Genomic DNA, 22,813 nt, shown 5'->3' with positions numbered 1-22,813 from the left:
GGTGGGGGTGGGGGATGGACTTTCTATTCAGAGCATGTGGGGCTGGGAGGGATACATCTGGGACACCGTGGGGGGGACAAGATCAGGTTTAAGTTATGGTTCCACCAAACACAATTGAGTGGAGGCCGGCCGGTGCAGTATGGCTGCTGACGTGGCCAGCGATAGATATATCGGGGGAAGGGATTGGGAGAGATGGGTGTACTGTGTGCCTCTTGTGTTTGGTTAATATGTAGTACAGTATATACATTGTGTTCTCTTCTACTTGTTTCTGGGCCATGGTTGGCAGAGTGAGGGAAAGGTGGTGAGCGAGAGAGCCTGGTTTCATTTCTATCTTAAATCTTACACACCTAATTTATTAGTAGTGATAAACATATCACTGATATAATTGTATTTCAATTTTTTTTTTATGTTTACTTTATTTTCATCTACATATATGAATATCAGCCATCATAGTTTATTGCAACTTGTTAATTCTAAATACTGTGCTAAAAAATTACATGATATAAAATTTTTTATGTTAGATGTAATGATATGAACAGGGTGGACTGTGACAAAAGAAAAGAAAGTTGGTAGATATATAGAAGTACTGTACTGAAAAACTGGTGTGTGTTCATACTTTAAACCAGCAATGCAATCTGTGTTTTGCATCATTGAAATACTGAAAAATAGATTTTTGGGATTTGATGGAGCTGTCTAGGCTGTGGTACTACAGCATCTAGTGCAGACAGCAGATGATGGGTTAGCTGGTGTTATACATACCAGTAATATGAATAAGATACCTTCAATGTATTACAGTACTAATAGGGTCACATAATCTTCTGTAGCTACAAGGCAGAAAATAATTGTAATTTCAGAAATAGGTAATCAGGAAAAACTCATGTAATTGATTATTTTACCTATATGAAGATTTGCAATCCTCAGATTAAATAAACAGAAACAGAGTAGATGAAAATGATTTTATGATATAAGCATTTTTTGTTGTCAAAGCTGATGGGAGACCCCATAAATTTGGAGTTTATCTGTATAGCTATTTGTCAACTGATAAGCTAAGTAGCAAGGTGAAGACCTCTAAAGCAGACTTCTATTCAATCTCTGATAGATAGAATTGAAGTACAAAAAAAGAAAAGAGGGAGTCTCAGAGAGAAGGTAACAGTACACTCATACCTCAGCACTATGGACTAAAGCAGGGGAACATTGGTCCAATGAAGACAATTGTCCATAAATACCAACATTAAGGCTAGGTTATGTTAGGAGTGGCTAAAGTCAATTACTTTTCAATTTTTTTTCTATCAACTCAGACACTCATGCTATGTACTGTTAAATTCATCCTTTTCATCTTTTCTTCTTTTCCTTAAGACATCATGGTTATAGAAAATTATGAAGATTCAAATACAATACATAGAAAAAGGAAAAACCCATGGAGCAATGTTGTTATACTGATGTAAAATAGTGACTGTCAAGTAGCGGTCAGTTCTTGAAGCGGCGGCTTGGGTTCAGTATTGCTACAACTCGCCTGTTGTGTGTGGGACATTCAAATTGAGTCAGCAGCTATAGATACTCTGTCCTCTGCTTCAGAAATTCCTGTATTTTGGGCTTTTCACCTGAACCTAAAATATAATTTCCACCATGTATTTTTGTGCATTTTCATGAGAAAGATGGTGAAAAAACCTAAACATAAAGATGGATTTACACATGTCAATTGAAATTGCATGTCACTAGAAGTACTGACAGAGCCTTTCAAGTTGGAACATGTTCACACATAGTGACTGGGAAGTATAGTGAATATAAACAAACAGGCAAAGCTACCCAACAAAATGTCTTCCTCCAGTGACGATCAAATTAAATCATCACAAGTATTCAATCCTCACTTCCAACAATACCCTGCATAGAGGGAAACAGTTCTTGGAAAGTGGCAGCCATCTCATCGAACGTCGATTTACATAACCATTTTTTGCTCTATAATTCATCATTAGGGTCCCAGATGTGCTCTTTTTCCCTCACCAACTCCAACATCTTTTCTACATATGATCTGGACACCACATTTTCAAACCTTTCTCTGTGACATCTCAACATAAACAAAGTTGCAAATTGACTGAACAAGACCAGTTGTTTTGCAACTGGTTTTTCCGATATTCAGTCGAAAACTCTATCAACTTGCAATTTCACTTGCACATTGACACTTGTGAACCTTCCTTAAACAAACCCTTGCCTTGTGTTGCCAGTGTGTGTCAGGCTGTTAGCAGTAATCTCGTATATCTTGGTTCTTTTAATTAGATGCCCTTACATACTTAAAGCTTTTCTCAATATATGAGCTTCATCTCCATGCAGTATTGCAAACTGGAGAGATTCATATTCTCCCCAGTTTGTTTCCATTTGCCATTTTGCTTGGAGTTCCAGGCTTTGAAAACCTTTATATACTGCAGCTCCAACTTCTGCTTTGGGAAAAACTGGAGAATATTTTCATAGCCTTGTGCTTTATACATTTATATACTATGTCAGCAGAGAGTTGTAGTTGTACTACATTAAGTTTTGTTTACATACTTTTCATTGGGAATACATTTTGGCACATTTTCCCAAAATAGATTCCTATTTTGCTGTTTCTAACTTCCTCAAGAGTCATAATATATGGTTGTTGTTTATTTACAATGGTATTTTGTGCTAAATATTAAGATAATTTGTTTTTGTATCTGGTGTATAGAATGACCACCTTTTCTTTGACTTTTTAGGATGATTCATCTGTCATGTTATATGCCAAAATATATGGTACACTCATGCCTCGGTACTATTAACCTCCCTTTAACAGATTTCGGAAACAGTGGACAGAATCAGTAACAGCTGACTCAATTTGATTGTCCCACATGCAATGGACTGAGTTGTGGCATCACTGAACCCAAACCACTGCTTCAAGAACTGACCACTACTTGGCAGACAGTCACCTTTTTTTTTACATCAGTGTAACAACACAACTAGCTCATTGCTTCATGGGTTTTGCCCTTTTTTTATTTTGTTGTATTTGAATTAACATAATTTCCTATAACCATAATGTGTTAAGGAAAAGTAGAATGGAATAAAGGTGAATTTAAAAGTAGCAGGGATGTCTGATATTATAAAAAAAGTTTGAAAAAAGTTGATTTTAACCTCTCCAAACATACCTAACCTTAGTGTTGGTACCTATGGACAGTTAGTTTCATTGGACCAATGTTCCCCCATTTTAGTCCATAGTGCTGAGGTATGAGTGTTCTGCTATCTTCTCTCTGAGACTCCCTTTTTTTTCTTGTTTTATTATTTTATCTACCATAGGTTAAATAAAAAATTGTATTTGAGGTTTTCACCTTTCACCACCATCCACCAGTGTCATATCTTGTACTGAAGGTTTATGGAAACATTGAAAAATTGATCTGAAGGCAAAATGAATTATTATTACCTATGAGTGATGTGATGTCTTGGGTTGGAAATTTTCACACTGGAATGTTAGTCTGATATCTGCTGGTCTAACACCAGAGTAAATTGTACTCAGCCTTGATTGTCCTGTCATTACATCAGTCTAGAGTATACAGTAAAACCTCGCTTGACGAACGTCTCTAAGGACGAACAATTCGGGAGACGACCAAGAAATTTGTCAATATATCAACCCAGGGGACGAACGCGGTTAAACGGCTTGCTGGCAGGCGAGCTATTTGTGTGATGGCCAACCCAGCTATCACACAACAACAAAACAAAATATAAGCACAAAAGAAAATAGAAACAGGAACATACGAAAAATATTACATAACATAATCTCTGTGCCACCACAATTTTCTCCTGTTTTTCCTGGGCATGGTGATGTTACCGGCGCGCTCTACTGTAGCTTCCTCAGCGTTATCCTCGCTGCTATATCGGGGCCCCACATAGTGGCACCGACTTGTGACGCTACACACCTGTTTTGTAGCTCTGGCACGCTGTGCACATCCAAAGTCCTCTCTCATGACTGTCTTCTCGGATCTTGTCTGTCTTCCTCCCCATCCTCCTCTCCTCCATTCCATCATGCCATCAACGTCCAGTCCCTCAAGTAAATAACCTTTTCTTTTTTATTAATTTTATTATCATTTTGATAGCATTTAGGTAAGTAAAACAATTTAGGCTTTTTATAATTATTTCGTTCATGTCATGCATACATTAAAGGTCTATTTTGAATGGGTGTTATGGACAAAAGTATGATTTTTTTTGGTCTGGAACGGATTAATGGTATTTCAATACATTCTTATGGGAAAAATTTATTCAGGGGACGAACAAATCGGGTGACGAACAGGATTTAGGAACGAATTATGGTCGTGAGCTGAGGTTTCACTGTACATATTTAATATATATTGTATCAGTATTTTAAGAACGATAGTCATATGAAGAATTATCATAACAAAGGAACTTTGGAACAGTTTTTTTGGAACTGCCTCACCTTACACATACCATAACTTTTCAGTTCCTAGAGAAGGAAAGATCATTCATTCAACATTTGGAAGTTTCAGCAGGATGTAATTATTGTAGTTTTGCATGCATCCTAGAATACAGTATATGACACTGTAATGTTGCTTTCAACTACAGTAACCATAATATGAATACAGAAGCACTCCAGGAATGGTAGACCCTGTCCTGTTATTATTAGATTAGTAATTCTCATGAGGATTGAGGGCAGCATTAGAAAGTAAAAGATAGGTGGAATGTTTGCTGAAATTATATCATGTAGATCATACACTATGTATTTTTTATTTGTAAATTACTGCACTAGGAAATCAAGATGACACTGCATGAAACTCTTTCAGTTTTACCTATAATATTTAATTTTGTTTAGTTTTGTAAAGGTTTACATTAGATGATCATTAATGAATAATAGAGAGTGGGTGACATGGCTGAGACTGCCACATAAATTAGTTCTACATACCCAGCTCTAAGGCTGGTGTGCAGCATTTACTGCTATTTCATGAGGTTCAGATTTGTAGAGTATTAGAAATAAGTATGTTGGAATTATCACATAGACAAAACAAGGACAAACCTTAGTGATGTTCTGAGAATTCATATGTAGCAGGATTAATTTTGTATCATAAACGATTTGCATATAAAACTTGAAAGCTGTCTACTAAAAGTTTGAATTGGTTTTTAGATTCTTTTAAACATTGATTTTGTTTTATTTAATTTCTTTTATACATTGATTTTCTTTTATTTAATTTCTTTTATACATTGATTTTTGTCTTTCAACAACTTATTTGTAATGTTTACATCCCTCCACTCTATATACTGAAAAAAATTAAGTTAATTGAAAATTTTCTTATACAAGATTGAAATAATTATCACCTTAGTTTCTCATGGGAAGTCCTCTCAGCACCCTGTTTTCCTCACACTATGTAATCTGCCTTCGTTTAGCTCCTGTCATGCCGCAACACTTTTTCTCTCTTGTGCCTAAGAAGTAGATATTTCCTTTCATTTGTATTCTACATCAAAACATCTTTGACATATTCCCTAAGAACTAAAAGGGATAGCCTTAATAGGGGAGTCATCATTTTGTTCTAGTCTTCTTGTACTTCTCATTTCTCTCATATTCAGTATCCTTCTTCTCTTGCTCTCAAATAATTCAGTTCACTTATTTCCCACTTTAGAGGAGGAACATCCTTCCTTTACCTGTGATGTCTACTTTAACTGGTTTAAATACATCTTTTTTATATTTATTTATTTATTTATTTTTTTCTCTCTCTCTCAATCTGAAGTGATGAAATCACCTAAAGGTGATGGAGGCAACTTGACTAGCTCCACTACTCTACACAAAATAAGCTTTGAATTCCCAATGCTAGGAAGTTGTATGATGTATTTCCTTGGTGAGGCACATGGATGGGTTTCACCCTTTACACCACACAAGTCTAGCTGAGTTCTTCATAGTGACTAGCAGCAGAATGTGTTGTACCCTTATAGGCTGCTGATTGTTTGTTTTTAGCAGCTAGTGCTTGGCAAGAAGTTGCATACTGAATTCAAAAGAAATTTTGATATTTTGATACATTAATTCATTTGGAATTTGAATATTTCCTGCCTTATCTTTAGCTTTTATATTCATATGTTACAGTAACAATATTATAGTATATTGTATATTTGTGAAGTAAAATTTCTTAGGTGGTACTCTCAGAATTTGCCAGTTCCTCAGTGCCCATTTATTCTACAGCATTCCAGTCTTTCTGAGCCAACTACGTATTATTCTCAAGAAAGATATATTATATACATACTTCCCTATTCTTTTACGAATCACCTTTTGCTGTCCACACCTCACAACTTTATATAGGTGCATATTACTAAATGATATCCAGGAAATTCTTAACTTCTCTTCAAACTGATCTACCTTTCACCTAATTATTTACTTCACCATCAAGCCTCAACAGAGAGAGTGCTGCCTAGGTTACTTATTCCAAACAATGTGGATAAACTGTCCTACAACAGTTGCTGTACAGAAACATGTTAAATTCACATGAAAAGAAATGCAGAGGCTTCAAAATTCTGTTTCTGAAATGAGAACTAGATGATTGATCTATTTATTCATTTTTATTTGTGAAGAATTAGGTGGGACTTAAGCAGTCTCAATGTTAGTAGGTAAATTACTTTTTTTTTTTTTTCTGATGTAATGCCAATAGTATTTTTGATCTGATATTGTTTTTTGTTCTCTTCATTTCAGCTTATATTGGTTCATATTTGAGATTGTGACTGGTTTTCTTTTATTGATTTCAAGTATCCAAGCAAAGGGCTCAGATAACTAACTATTAATTTGAATAACACCTTTGGTAATTGACCATAATTTTCCTGTATGGGCACAATTGGAAAACTGGTAGTAATTTACAGAGCTGGGCGCAACTTAATTTTCTTTCAGGTGTGACTTTGACTTTGTAACTTTGCCGCTGGATCTGATACGACTACAACTTTGTAACTCTTGTTTGGCACTCGCAGTGTGTCTTGTGACTTGGCGACTGCAACTTTTCTCTCTGCTAAATTACAAAGTAAACTTTAGCATAATAAAAGAAACATGCTTTTATAAGGAAGAGAAACACATTTTTTAGTTAAGACACAGCTTAAAGTAATATCTACATGTCATTGTCCTCCTCTGGTAGTTTCACATAATGTCAGTCTCATATAATGTGAAGAATTTTATTTATCATAAAGCGAAAACGGAAAATTGGCGGTGTGACTTTGCTTAGTCCGGCTTTGAAATTCAATGTGTGGCAAAGTCATAAAGTTGCAACTCAGTGCCTCAACCCCCAGCTCTGGTAATTTGTATAAATCAGATCTTTATCCCAATTTAACAAGGAAAAGCTCCTGGCTGATTTCTTTTACAATTTACATACAATTAGAAGAAGCCTTGACTTGCATCTTTCTCTTAGGATAAAAAAATTTTGGCAAAATAACAGATCTTATTTGTAGAATTTCAGAAACTTGTTCAGCTGTAGCCTTTATAAAGAATCTACAAAGGATATACCAGATTTATTTATCTGTTTAATATAGCCATGATATCCTAATCCCCCCGTTGCACAAGTTGAACCACTGCGTGCATTACACTCCTAGCATGTTGCTGTTAAGACATCAGTGTTAGCACCATGCTTTTGGTCTCAGAGCTTGACACTAACTCACTCAGTTCCAGATGTGTTGTTCATTACTTAATTTGTTAATACTTATGATAATCCTGAGCAGGCTAATGTTAAGACACATGGAGGCAACCAGAATACTGATGCTATAAGTACAGGTACAGAAGATTTACAGGGTGACCCCAAAAACAGAACCCATAAATTTTTTTACTACTTCTACAAAAATAAAACAAAATAATTCTAGTTTTGTACACTTGAACTTCTGTCTGTGTATGATTATGCCCAAAAGTTTCAGTAATCTAGGATGCTTTGCACAAAAGTTATGGTCTCTCCAGAATATGTTCCAAATGACCTCCTTGGCGTTGGAGACAGACTAGCAACCGTTGTGCAAAATTGTCAATTACTCGCATGCACTCCTCTCTGGGGATTTCCCTGATTTATGCTGCAATTGCAGCCTTGAGCTCACCAATTGTTTGAGGATTGTTCTGATACACATGGTCCTTCAGATATCCCCACAGATAAAAATCAGGGGGTTTCAAGTCCGGTGAATGAGGTGCCCACTCGACGTCACACTTCCTGCTGATCAGCCTTTCCTGAAATCGCTCTCTCAGCCAGTCAAGAGTGTGATTTGATGTATGGGGGGTCGCCCCATCTTGCTGGAACCACTGGTCATCTCAATCAGTCCCTCTGCGACGTCCGAGTGATGCCCAGAACTTCCTCAGCACTGCCACATAACGTTCCTTATTCACTGTTTGAGCTCTCTCATTTTCATCTTCAAACCAATACGGACTGATTATGCCATGTTTGGGTGACCCAAAAAAAACAGAACCTCTCTGGGGAAATCCCCAGAGAGGAGTGCATGCAAGTGATTGACAATTTTGCACAACGGTTGCTAGTCTGTCTCCAACGCCAAGGAGGTCATTTGGAACATATTCTGGAGAGACCATAACTTTTGTGCAAGGCATCCTAGATTACTGAAACTTTTGGGCATAATCATACACAGACAGAAGTTCGAGTGTACAAAATTAGAATTATTTTGCTTTATTTTTGTAGAAGTAATAAAAAAATTTATGGGTTCTGTTTTTTTGGGGTACTTAAAACTTAATTATATGATACTCTACTTGACAGTGTTCTCAAGTACTTACATAACAACAGGTTGCAATAAAGACCCATTCCTCCAGTGCAAAAAATAAAAAAATAAAATGGTATTTTATATCATATTTCCTTGAGTATAATCTGTTCTGTCGATTAAAACTGTTGCTGATTTTTTATTTCTTAAACATTACTTTTAAGATGGTTATTTTTGTAGTGTATTTTAAAAATTACTTTCAAGTACTTGTTTTTCAAGTATATTTTGGTCTTTGAACATGCTAGTACTTTTATTTTTTATAGTCAGTTACAAATGTTTACACTCAGACCAAAGCCTGTTTCTGAGATTGGCTGTCATTTGCATGTTTCTCCAGAGATATTTGTGTGGTATGGAAATACTGTAATGCTCTCCTTAGGTGGAGACAGAAATAATAAAAATATAGATTTCTTCAACAAGCCCCACACCTAAAGACATGAGTCTAATCATTGAACATTTATATGTTTAGCAAAACAATGGTATGATGTCAGGCTACTGAAAAGTGTGACCTGGCAACAGTACATAGATATTTGATAAAAAGATTAACTAGAAAGCCAAATTAACTAGATTAGATGATAAGATAATGGCTGCAGATACTAAATGAGAAAGTAGCCAAACCTTTAAATCTACATTTCACATTTCTTGGTTTCTGAGATACTATTTTGAAGGAAACATTGATAGAGGTATTGATTCACAAGCACAGACTTTATGAAAAATCATAACACACTTTCAAAGATAAGGTTGTGGCATCTTGATATACAATATATGATTTTTTTTATGAATCTCTTATGATATATAGTAGAAATTACATGTTATTTTGAAACATTTCATTACATCTCCAGTTACTTCTTACCTTTAAGGATGAATTACTTTTGTGTAATTATCTCCAAGAAAAGTTTGAGAAGGTAATCTCATATACTTTACCTCTTTTAAATATTATACACATTACTATTATGGTTATCACTGAACTTTAATTCATATATCACCTACATAACAAAAGCACTGATTTGTTATTTATTAATGGTTTCCTTTAAGGCTTTGACTGCATATATTACACACAATAATTAGTGTTACTTAAGGCCGGGAACACACAAGCGACTTTGTAGCACCACGTTGTGATAGGGTTTAGTGACTGGCGCTATGTTGTGGCGCCACATTTGGTATGTGATTAACTGCCCGTAACTCAGCCACAGTCACTTGTGTGCACAGGTCCTGACACAGCCGCGCCACTCTGTGGCAGGGATTAGTGATAGCTCGCCATAGTTGCTGACCATAGATGCTTGTGTGTGTGGGGCAGTTTCTAAACAATGCAAAGTCATGGAGAGCTACATCTCTGCCGTGACATGGCGTCACAAAGTTGCTTGAGTGTTCCTGGCCTAATGCTGTGCACCACCACTTGAGTACATGACATGCTGAAGAGGAGGGAGGGGGATGGCAGGGGCCCACCAACAAGGAGTAAAACATGATAAATAAAACTTCTTCAATGATTTCTCACAAAATAAAGCAAGACACAGCATAAGATTGTGTGCATAGAGTATGTATCTTAACTCATGGGATGCCATGTATAAAACACCTAAATTAATCTATTCACTACATCTATTCTGTAAATCCTATCTTTTTTGCTGACTTTCTCTTCCTTTCCCTTTCATAATCTTTTTTTTAGTGGTAGTGTACATATACAGATTCACACCACCATAGATACGTTCTTTAGCCCCAAGGCATCTAATGTTTGCCATCACATAAAGAACTTTTCATAGTATTCTGTAACCATTTTGGCTTCATGTCTGCTACTTTGAACAGGCTTTAGTGAAAGTTGTTCAGGTTTTCAGTTGTTAGTTTATGAATCTAGTGGTTTTTCATTACGTCTAGAACACCAGAAGTGAAAACCACCTATGAGAACACAAATGATAATCTCTGGAGTCTGGAGCATTTGAAAATAGTCATGATAAAACAAAAAACTTAATGATATGGACATCTCACATTCAATTCACACGTTTCCAACCTTCCATCTGACCACACTCCAATGCTTCTAATGCACACTGGGCAACTCCACCTAACACTGATTCATGTCCACTGTTATTCATCAGTCTTTGTAGTAGTTTGAGTATGGTGTGTATATATATAGATTAACTGTTTTAGATATAACAACGTTTATAGTTCCCAAATATATGTATCAAAATGTTATATAATTTCTTTTAATGTTAATAGCTATAGTAATACAAGAATAAATTTTTGGCTGAAAATAGTTAGCAAGCTTTTTTCTCCTCCTCCTCCTCCTCCTCCTCCTCCTCCTCCTCTTCCTCCTCCTCCTCCTCCTCTTCTTCCTCCTCCTCCTCCTCCTCTTCTTCTTCTTCTTCTTCTTCTTCTTCTTCTTCTTCTTCTTCTTCTTCTTCTTCTTCTTTTGTTGTTGTTGTTGTTGTTGTTGTTGTTGTTCTTCTTCTTCTTCTTCTTCTTCTTCTTCTTCTTCTTCTTCTTCTTCTTCTTCTTCTTTTTTTCTTTTCTTTTCTTTTTTTTTTTTTTTTTTTTTTTTCCTCCTCCTCCTCCTCCTCCTCCTCCTCCTCCTCCTCCTCCTCCTCCTCCTCCTCCTCCTCCTCCTCCTCCTCTAGTTTATCTCTCGGTATCCTCTGAAGGAAGAATGATGGTGCAAAAAAAAAAAAATCGTACATATAATAAAAGAATGTGTGACGCATCCGCAGAGTTTATCAGAAATCCAGACCGTGTTTCGATTGGCGGCTTCCTTGCTTGCTCGCTCTCTCTCTCTCTCTCTCTCTCTCTCTCTCTCTCTCTCTCTCTCTCTCTCTCTCTCTCTCTCTGGAAGATGGTGATAATGGTAATGGTGATAACACGTAAAAAAATGTATTCAACAGACAATATACTTTTTTTTTTAGATCACGAAAATATAAGTTCCAAAATCATCTAAACCTATTTGCTATAAATAGGTTTTGTAGACTAGTAGTAGTAGTAGTAGTAGTAGTAGTAGTATGTAGTAGTAGTAGTAGTAAGTAGTAGTAAGTAGTAGTAGTAGTAGTAGTAGTAGTAGTAGTAGTAGTAGTAGTAGCTGCGGTGTGTTTATCAATTTTAAGAGTCCCCTTTCACTATTTTTTATACATATTTGTCACATCTTTTCTCACCCTCTCTCTCTCTCTCTCTCTCTCTCTCTCTCTCTCTCTCTCTCTCTCTCTCTCTCTCTCTCTCTCTCTCTCTCTCTCTCTCTCTTCTCTTCTCTTCTCTTCTCTTCTCTTCTCTTCTCTCTTCTTTCCTTCCCTTCCTTCCCATCCCATACTCAATGACATCTCAAAATGGTGATGGATTACGTAATGCTGTTTCATTGTTTTATATGAGTGCATTCAGACTGGCCCCTCTCTCTCTCTCTCTCTCTCTCTCTCTCTCTCTCTCTCTCTCTCTCTCTCTCTCTCTCTCTCTCTCTCTCTCTCTCTCTCTCTCTCTCTCTCTCTCTCTCTGTTAATTAGTCACATTATTATTATTATTATTATTATTATTATTATTATTATTATTATTATCATTATTAATAGTAGTAGTAGTAGTAGTAGTATCATTATCATCATCATCATCATCATTGTCATGGTCGCGTCGTCATTATCATTAGCAGCACCGTTATTATTAATTGATCATTTTCATATTTTTTCTTAATAGCACAAATTTCCATCTTGAGCACTCCACAGTTGTATCATGTAGTAGTTTATCAGTCCGTTTATTTACTAAGTTTTTACTAGTGCAGCCAGGGAACAGCCAACACCTTGGGAATGTGTTAGTTTGTTTACCACGAGAGGAGTGCGAAGGAGACACGCGCCGGATAGCAAACTCGTTGGCAAGTAAATGGATCCAGAAAGGAACATGAATTAAGTAATTATTATTTATGTTTATGATGCTAGTTATGTAACATCTTGGATATCAAAACCTTCAATCGATCAAAATACCGGCAATATTGATGGCTTGACAAGACCCGTGTTATGTATGATATTCTGCTCTCTCATCACGTCTATTAATAAAGGTCACAGAGGTATTTAGCCGAGTTCTCATATGTGTTTCTCCTGTTAATGATGTAGAGATTAGAAATTTCGTCCATTAATGTCATTCGAACCGCAAAAAGAGTAAAAAAAATATATATATAAAAAAATCCGTGTAACTTAACCAGAGCCTTTTGAAAGTAACAGAGGTCCAGCGCAGAGACGTTTCAGAATGTACTTTAGCGATACCTTGTGCTGACAGGGAGACTTTACACCTTTATACACAACTTGCTAGGACTTGATCAAATTCAACTGTAATCTTGATAGTCTGCCCGTCAAGATCACTGAGGTCGCCCGCCTACAGCCTTGCGTTAGGGCGGCTCTCGCGTATATATAGTAGCTCCCTATAGGCTGTCTTGGAGGTATCCCTAGCGTACATAAATCCTAACGGGCTGGCAGGACTCCTCCACAGCCTGTTATGGGCACAGCATCCCGCGAGGTAAGGATATCATCAGCATTCCTCTCAGAGTAGCTTGACGCTAGAAAGTTGAGGGAGAGGTATAGGTAGGACGAGGTGGCTGGCTGGCGTGGACATACGAGTAGTGGCTGGTGTTGTTTTGATGGTAGTGGTAGGAAGGTCTCTTAATTCTCGTCCTTGCTCTTCTCGTCCTCCTTTCAGTTCTTCACTGCTCTCTTCACTCTCCTTCCAACTTCTTCATTCCTTTAGTTGTTGTTATTGCAATATTCCGGTCAGTATAAGTCTTACTCTGGTCTGATGGTGGAGGCTGATGGTTTGTTTCATTGGGTAATTTTTCCTCAGGCTTATATATTATTTAATTAACGTTAAGTAATGCATTCGTGCTAAGAATTTTGTAATGATGTCTTCAGTGAGGAAAGACAAGGATTAAAGCATTGTTCTTGTTGCAGCCGCTGCTATCGCATGCTACTTCTGCACCGTCCTTTATTTTCATTTTTGTTATTATTATTATTATTATTATTATTATTATTATTATTATTATTATTATTGGTGTTAGCATGAGTATTGTTATTGGTGGTCAACAATAGAAACAGCAATTTGTGGTACTACTCCAACTACAAATACTATTATTACTATGAATACCGTTGCTGCTGCTGGTAGTCTTACACGAAAGAGGAAGGAGGAGGAGGAGGAAGAGTAGTAATGGAGGGCAACAACAGCCTGTGGGAGAGAAGAGAGGTAGAAGAGGAACGAGTGGTAACACATCATCGTGTTGACTCTGGCGGGCACTGACCCTCCCGGCGGCAGCCCCGTGCAGGGGAAGGGAGGGGGAAGGAGAGGGAGAGAGAAGGGAGGGTAGAAAGGAGCTGCAGGGAAAAGTGAAAGTTGGCAGTGGGAAAGCCACGTAAGCGAATCTTAGAGAACAGGTTGGATTTTTTTTTTTTTTTTTTTTTTTAGTGGTGGTGATTCGTTTGTACTGTGCGTGTGATTGCGAGGAGGAAAAAATGGTAGTGGTGCTGATATGTTGGGGGTCGTTGTTAGTGTTTGGTGAGGCTGTGTTTTATACGGCCCGTGGTGCAGTCAGCATAACTATACAGCCAACTAGCCAGCCAGCACTGACACTCGGGGCGTAGTGTGTGTGTGTGTGTGTGTGTGTGTGTGTGTGTGTGTGTGTGTGTGTGTGTGTCCGTAATCCCCAAGACATGAACATCGGAAATCTCCGGAAATATTTCCAGCCTCTTTGACCTTCAGCGTCTTGACAAATATCGAATAGTATCTTTTGTGGACACTCTAGTTATTAGTTTTTTTTTCGTATTTGTGTTCACGATTGCACTGAATTCTGCATCACCAGTAAAAAAAAAAAAAGAAAAAAAAGAATACGATTAATCTTTTCTCTGTTTGGCCTTTGAAAATAACGCTTATAATGAGAGTTCGGGCCAGTTCCTCATCTTTAGTACTTGGTATACCCTGGGTGTTGTAATAGGGAGGCAGCGAGGAGACTTGCAACCTTCCCTGCGCCTATGTCCCTCTGATGTTTACCTGGTGACTGATGGCTGTAGGCGCCTCAACTTTTGGAGAGGTCATACGGCACTCCCTGCGATGAGACAAGATTTAGAGAAACGGAGAGTCATTTGATTCTCCCTAAAACGTGAATGACGTTTAATTTTGGGTCCTTTTTTTTTGTGAGGATGTCGGGTTCTTGGAGAGAGAGAGAGAGAGAGAGAGAGAGAGAGAGAGAGAGAGAGAGAGAGAGACATTCTTTATTTGTGTATTTACAGTATTTTTATATGTTCGATGCATTGAATATACATTGTAATATACAAGTGTGTATTGAATGTACCAGTTAGTATCTAATCATTGTTTCATCTACTACTACTGCTGCTGCTGCTGCTACTGCTACTGCTACTGCTACTGCTACTGCTACTGCTACTGCTACTACCATTTTGTTCTCATGTCTTTTGCTGGTTATCATCACTAGTCTCAGCATCTTTTATGAAGCAATGAGTCAGTCAGTCAGGCAGTCAGGCAAGCAAAGAATTGACCTTGAAAATGCATCTTATCTGGACTTTGACACACACACACACACACACACACACACACACACACACACACACACACACACACACACACACACACACACACACACCTGTTGCTACTAGACATTATAGACATGACAACGCTGAATTACGAAACAGAAAGGCAGATGACACGTCTCTCTCTCTCTCTCTCTCTCTCTCTCTCTCTCTCTCTCTCTCTCTCTCTCTCTCTCTCTCTCTCTCTCTCTCTCTCTCTCTCTCTCTCGTAATTTATACTTTCGTGTGCGTAAATATCACTTATGTAGATTAAATGCACTCTCTCTGTGTGTGTGTGTGTGTGTGTGTGTGTGTGTGTGTGTGTGTGTGTGTGTGTGTGTGTGTGCAGAATGACAGTAACATTTACGAAATAGACTGCAGTAAAGTCAAAATAATACAAATAACAATGGTGGTAGTAGTAACAATAGTATTACGCGCTCATAGCAGCTGTAGTAGAGGTCGTGGTGGTGGTGGTGGAGGAGGTGGCTGGCGGCTTGTGGCACCTGGGAAGTAACACGTAGCCAGCCAGTCCAGGCCACTACCCCTACCACCACCACCACCTCCAGCTCTAGCAGTACCGCTTGTCTGAGTCCGCCTCCTCCACTCGGCCGTGGTCACTCAGTATCAGCTGATGCTCCGTGTCGTAGGGTCGTGACGCCGCCGCTCGGAGCCCGCCTTCACTCACTCGCTCACTTGCCCGCCACCTTGACGTTTGCCTCTCGTGGATGCCCTCTCTCGACATGGGTTTGGGCGGGAAAGGTACAGTTCATACCTCGTCTAGGAAAAGATTGGCTATTGGAACTAGGAATACTGTGCTTGTTTACTCTCGTGTGTGTGTGTGTGTGTGTGTGTGTGTGTGTGTGTGTGTGTGTGTGTGTGTGTGTGTGTGTGTGTTGCAACTCGTCTAGTATTCCTCAAAAAAAAGCATCAGACAGTACAAAATGCATATCACGGCCCGGCAGAGATAAAGAACATCATGAACTCAGCACCGCTTGTGATATCAAGTGTCTGTCTTTGCGTCTGACGTTAGGTACAATACGCCAAGCCACTCTCCTTCCCTCCTTGCCTCCCTGCCTGCTTGCCGCGTGTTGTGTCCATGTCATGTGTCACGCCAGCCAGCCAGCCAGTTCAGGGGCTCGTCCACTGTCATGCTACAGCTGTCACATGAGTGCCAGTCGACGAGTGTTGTCATTGAAAGTACGATGGAAGCGGTGTGAAGTGCGTGTGAGTCGTGTTTTCGAGAGCAGTGCATTAACTATCGCACTGTTCGTTCGTGTGTGCACCTTACGGATGACGCTGCGGTGGTGGTAGTGGGGAGGAAGGCAGAAAGAAGCGGTAGCGGAGAAAGGAGGGCGTGTAAACAACATAATCGTCTTGTAACTCAACACTTTTACTGCTGGCTTTTGTGCGTTATTGACACGTGTACACCAGGGATATAATGAAGGTGTTTGTGAGAGAAGGGGAGGGCGGCTCGGCTTGAACATAAGGCAGGCAAGAGGAGTTGGGAAGAGTTGAGCGCGATTAGATACAACCTCATACAACCGTGGTCTGCTATCACTCGCCCACTCTCTCCTAGCTATCACTCGCTTTCTAACTCTTGATGGGTGTAGTACATTGTTACGTCACATCTTTCCCCACGTACTGCAACCTCCGCTGACTAACTGTCTTTCTGTGTCCCTCCATATTGTTGTTTCGTAACCTTGAAAGTAGGAAAAACACACCATTATTTTTTTTTACCTTCATGAATACGTGGCAGTTACGAATGTTTTTTATTTTTTTTTCTCTCACACGATGCATTTTTCTCGCCTTTCTATTACATCTCTCTCGTCAACACCCTTCCCCTTCCCACACCACCTCCTTGACCTTCCTTTTTAATTAAACCAACTTCTTCCTTCCCCCCCGCCCCCAATAGCCTTTCCTATACTTCTACTGCCCTTTCCCATCCTCACTGCCCCTCCCACTCCCACTCCCCTTCCACCACAACAACCATTCCCTCCCTTCCTCACGCCCCTCCCCCTCACCTTTCCTCCCGTCCGTCACACAACGCTGACCTCAATGTAACGCTGAAACACAACCAGCGTCACCACATCGATCACTTTCATTGCTTCTGCCTTTCCTTTTAACGCGAAACGAGTACTGGTTCTGACGTCTCGCTCCTTTTCCTAACACGAGCGCGCTATGTTACAATGGGAAGCGGGAAAGTTGCAGTGTCAGGAACTCAGGATGCTAGGTAAGTCAGGTGCCTCTACAGGTGTGTGTAGACGTGGAGGCGGAGGAAATGGTAGAGGAGGAACAGCTGTCAGTATGAATATTAGTTTGATCCAGACCTCCCGTAGCACTGTGATCATATAAAGTGAAGTAGTAAGGGATGGGAATACACGTAGTATTTAGTTGTGTTTATTTTGGTGCGGATCCTCTTTGCATATTTAAACGTCTTTCCTTCCTGTTTGTATGGCTTCCTTTTCCCGTATGTCTTACTTTCTTGTCTCCTTTTCTTCCGTCTCTTTTTCTATTTTCGTTAAACTCCTTCCTTCCTTCCTTCCTTCCTTCCTTTCTTTCATTCATTCTTTTCCTTAGTCTACCTCCTTCCTTTCTTTCATTCATTCTTTTTTGGTTTTTCTTTTATCGTTCGTTCGTTCTTCCTTCCTTCCTTCCTTCCTTCCTTCCTTCCTTCCTTCCTTCCTTTCTCTAGTCTACCTCCTTCCTTTCATTCATTCTTTTTTGCTTTTTCTTTTATCGTTCGTTTGTTCTTCCTTCCTTCCTTCCTTCCTTCCTTCCTTCCTTCCTTCCTTCCTTCCTTTCTAGTCTATCTCCTTCCTTTCTTTCATTCATTTTTTTTGCTTTTCTTTTATCGTTCGTTCGTTCTTCCTTCCTTCCTTCCTTCCTTCCTTCCTTCCTTTCACTTCTTCCCTTCCTTTCTCTACCTTCCGTCCTTCCTAATTTCACCCCTTCCTTCCTGCCTTCCTTCCTTTCATTCTTATTCCTTTTATTTTTTCCATCATCTGTTTGATCCCCATCCCATTCCGTCTCTCTTCCTCTCGTCATCTCCCTCCTCTCACCTCATCTCGCCCTTCTCAAATTCACCGTTTGGGTTGTAGAGGGGAAAAGAGGAACTAGGAAGGAGGAAGGATCTAAAAGAGGAAGGAGGAGGAAGTGGGAGGGGAGGGGGGATATTCATAATGGGGAGAAGGGAAGAGTGGTGATGGAATTTGAGAGACGTGGCATAACTAGAAAAGGGGAAGGTATGGTGGGAGAGGGAAAGGGAGGGTGTGTGATTAGTTACAATGGATAGTGTGTGTATGTGTTTGTGTGTTGTGTATGACTGGTATATGCGCAGATGTTCCGGTCACTCGCGTGCCACATAAACACACACACACACACACACTCACACAGACACACTTACGTACGTACGTACGTACATACATACATACATATACACTTACCACGTTGGAATTTCCGTTCACCTACAGAGAGTTATGTAATTGTTTCCCCCATTCCTTTACTACCGTGAAGAAAACGAGGTGGTGGTGGTTGTGGTAGTGGTGAAGGTGGTGGTGGTGGTGGTGGAGTTTTGTTGGTTTATAGTGCTGTTTTACGCGCGTCACATTAAATTTTTGTGGTTTAAAAGGTGACTGTCTTAAATTTTCTTCCTTATTGAGTAACATTGTATAGGTCATTATTTTATACTTCACTCCTGCAGTTTTTTTTTTTTCGTATTTATTTATTTTTCATTTACTTTTTTTTTTTTTTATTGGCACTGAAATTTTATACAGTTCTTAGCTGTCAATTTAGATAGAAAAAATGCAGACAGTAAATGAGTAAAGGCCAGCTACGATAATATAAAATAAGAATGTACAGTACAAATTTACTTAACAGAAAAAAAAAGTTTCAAACATCGAGGAGAGAGAGAGAGAGAGAGAGAGAGAGAGAGAGAGAGAGAGAGAGAGAGAGAGAGATGCGTACAAGTGTTTGTATTTACTTAGAGCCAATGCAACAAGTGTGTGTGTGTGTGTGTGTGTGTGTGTGTGTGTGTGTGTGTGTGTGTGTGTGTGTGTGTTACCTAATTGTATTTACCTAATTGTAACATACGGGAAAAGAGCTATGCTCGTACTGTCCCTTCTCCATATCTACTAATGTCCAGCTTTTTCTTAAAATCATGAATATTCCTTGCGTTGACCACTTCCACGTCTAAACTATTCCATGCTTCCACCCTTCTATGAGGGAAGCTATATTTTTTCACATCTCTCCTATAAGTGGCCATTTTAGTTTTTCCCATGCCCTCTCGACATTCTTTCATTCCACATACACAGATCTTCCCTATCCATTTTTCCATGCCAATCATCACTCTGTATATTGCTATCAGGTCTCCCTTTCTCTTCTGTTTTCCAGGGTCGGAAGTTGCATTCTGTTCAGTCTGTCTTCATAAGTCAAATCTCTTAAGTCAGGCACCATTTTTGTTGCAGCCCTCTGTACTTTCTCTAGTTTCCTTATGTGTTTCTTTAAGTTCGGAGCCCACTGTATTGTTGCATATTCAAGCCTCGGTCTTATCATTGCAGTAATTATTTTCTTCATCATTTCTTCATCTAAATATACGAACGCCACTCTTATGTTCCTCAATAAGTTCAATACTTCTCCAATTATTTTGTTTATATGTCTCTCTGGCGATAGGTCATTGGTAATTGTCACCCCAAGGTCTTTTTCTTCATGACTGGTTTTATGTCTTCATTTCCTATCTTGTACATACTCCTGATTCTTCTTTCACTCTTGCCAAACTCTATTTTCTTGCATTTTGTCGTGTTGAACTCCATTTGCCATGTACAGCTCCATTTCCATATTCTGTCCAAGTCTTCCTGGAGTAGTTCGCAATCTTTGTCACATCTCACTTTTCTTAACAATTTTGCATCGTCTGCAAATAGGCTCACATAACTGGACACCCCATCCACCATGTCATTTATGTAGACCGCGAACATTACTGGTGCCAACACTGATCCCTGTGGAACTCCACTCTCCACCAAGCCCCATTCTGATGGTCTGTCCTTAATTATTGTTCTCATTTCTCTTCCTACCAAAAGTCTTCCATCCATTTTAGTAAACTGCCATGCACTCCTCCTACCATTTCAAGTTTCCAGATCAGTCTCCGGTGTGGTACCTTATCAAAGGCCTTTTTTAAATCCAGATATATTCCATCAGCCCAACCATCTCTTTCCTGTATTACATCTATCACCCTCGAATAGTAACATATCAGGTTTGTCGTGCATGAACGCCCTTTTCTAAAACCAAATTGACACTCACAAAGTATGTCATTTTTCTCCAAGAAGTCTGTCCATCTATTCTTCACCACCCTCTCACACATCTTAGCTACCACACTTGTAAGTGACACTGGTCTATAGTTCAATGGGTCTCTCTTGTTACCTGATTTATAAATTGGGACAATGTTAGCTCTTTTCCAGTCTTGGGGCACTACACCTTCCCTTAATGAGGCATCAATTACTTCACAAACTTTTTCTGCCAGTTGCTCCTGCATTCTCTTAAAATCCATCCTGATACCCCATCAGGTCCCACAGCTTTTCTCACTTCTAAACTCCCCATCATATTCTTGATCTCCTCCACAGTTACTTGAAACTCTTCATAATCCCTTTCTGTTCCATTACCAGTGGTTTGTCAAAAGCAGTCTCCTTTGTGAATACCTTCCGAAAGCATCCATTCATAGCCTCTGCCATTTCCCTGGGATCCTCACTGTGTGTGTGTGTGTGTGTGTGTGTGTGTGTGTCGCAATCAAGAGACAGAGAAAATTATATGCATCTGAGCGAACATGCCATGAGAGAGAGAGAGAGAGAGAGAGAGAGAGAATCTATACTTTTTGGCCCTTTTCTTATCTTCGTTTGTCCAATTTCACATTCATTTATTAATTTCAATTTATCCAAGTGTGTGTGTGTGTGTTATAGTAACATCTCTAACTACAGTCATATAATCTAATGAATCCTAAACATGCATCTTTTATGAGAGAAGAAGAGCTATACAGACACATTTTCCCTTCCCACTATGGTCAGGCAATCATTTTTCAACGTTCTCTAGTATATTCCTTTGTTCCTTCAGTAGCAGAGCCTTTCTATCTTCCGTGCGTGTGTGAGGTGCCGAAGGTCGTTTTGCCAATATCTCCATCACAAGTATACTTCAGCGTCGCGTTGACGCATTTAAAGAGGAGAAAGTACGTATTTGCCGACCTTGAGGAGAGAAGTGAGCTCCTAACGCAAACTTGGTGATAGTGTACCGAGACTGAAGTGTGAGTTTTATTTGTTTTATATATATATATATATATATATATATATATATATATATATATATATATATATATATATATATATATATATATATTTTTTTTTTTTTTTTTTTTTTTTTTTTTTAGAGGAGTATATAGTTGTTTAGACTTGAAGATGAACAGTATTTTTTCTTTATTTTTTTTTCTTCCTCGTATTGTTGTTGTTAGTATTATTATTATTATTATAGTTGTTGCTGTTGTTGTTATTATTGTTGCTGTTATTGTTATTAACATTATTATTATTATTATTATTATTATTGTTATTATTATCATCATTATCATTATTACCATCATTATAATAATAATAATAATTATTATTATTGTTATTATTATTATTATTATTATTATTATTATTATTATTATTATTATTGCCATCATCATCATCATCATCATCACCCGATCATCAGCAGCAGCACCAGCAGCAGAAACTGTTTTTGTATACAGTTTAGTTGTCATTCCTTCTTTGCATCCTTCATCACCCAGGCATATCAAAAATTAATTATGGTGTTCAGTGGCATACATAACATTGTATAACTCAGTGAACAGTGTGATAGGTGAGTGCTTCCATTAACATTATTCTGTACATTTGCCTTGTTTTGGAAGTCACATGATGTCTCTCATATCACACTAGTGTAAAGGAACTCTTTATCTGTATACTGTTCAAATATGGACTTTAGAAATAACTGAAATTATAAGATTCAGATTCATGTTGACAGTGTTACCTGCACATGCCAAATTCATATCATTACTGTATTCAGAGATGTAAGGTGTATCAGGATGACATTACATATTTGTCATTATTTTAAACGAGTAAGCTCTTACATTTCCACTAGCACTGAAACACAGTGACCAAACTCACTTCTTGACAGTATATTACTTGCATAAAAACTTGCTCATTTCTACTCACTCACCATCTGACTTGCCACTTTTACTCACTCTTCTCATTAAGATTTTTTTTGTATCCCCACCACACACCATGCAGCTTTTCTGGCATGTAACGTTTTTTTTATTTTTTTATTTTTTTTATTTATTTATTTTTTATTTATTTATTTTTTTTTTTAGCCTTTACTAAGCATCTTTTCAATCTCATGCACTCGTGTAAAATCTAGCTCATTTCTGCCCAGTCATATTCTGCTATGTTACTTTCACTTCCTTTTGGCATTCCTCTTTGGTTCTTTATTTGTTGGATTATTGTTAACCTCCACTGTTCCCCTTTGTTTTGTTGAGGAGAAAATTTTTTCCTTTTTTCTCATATTCTGTTTTC

At 38.5% G+C, this 22,813-nt stretch overlaps 1 protein-coding gene across 3 annotated transcripts in view; it reads left to right on the top strand.

The window, feature by feature from the left end:
* The window catches only part of LOC123497996 (mannose-1-phosphate guanyltransferase beta-like), a 51,178-nt gene that overhangs the window by 477 nt on the left and 27,888 nt on the right, over positions 1-22,813 (top strand). The window contains exon 1 of one of the 3 annotated variants that reach the window (XM_045245057.1): positions 15,758-15,989. The exons of 1 other annotated variant lie outside the window; for it this stretch is intronic. In XM_045245057.1, the coding sequence (XP_045100992.1) occupies positions 15,956-15,989 (34 nt within the window). In that variant the 5' untranslated portion in view covers positions 15,758-15,955. Of the gene's footprint in view, positions 1-15,757; positions 15,990-17,438; positions 17,461-22,813 lie in introns of those variants that run through there. One more of the 3 variants, XM_045245056.1, reaches the window with a different exon arrangement.

The sequence above is a fragment of the Portunus trituberculatus genome, chromosome 47 (assembly GCF_017591435.1).
Source record: "Portunus trituberculatus isolate SZX2019 chromosome 47, ASM1759143v1, whole genome shotgun sequence".
Taxonomy (NCBI): domain Eukaryota; kingdom Metazoa; phylum Arthropoda; class Malacostraca; order Decapoda; family Portunidae; genus Portunus; species Portunus trituberculatus.
The sequence above is the reverse complement of the archived record's forward strand: the minus strand, read 5'-3'. Positions and strand labels throughout refer to the sequence as shown.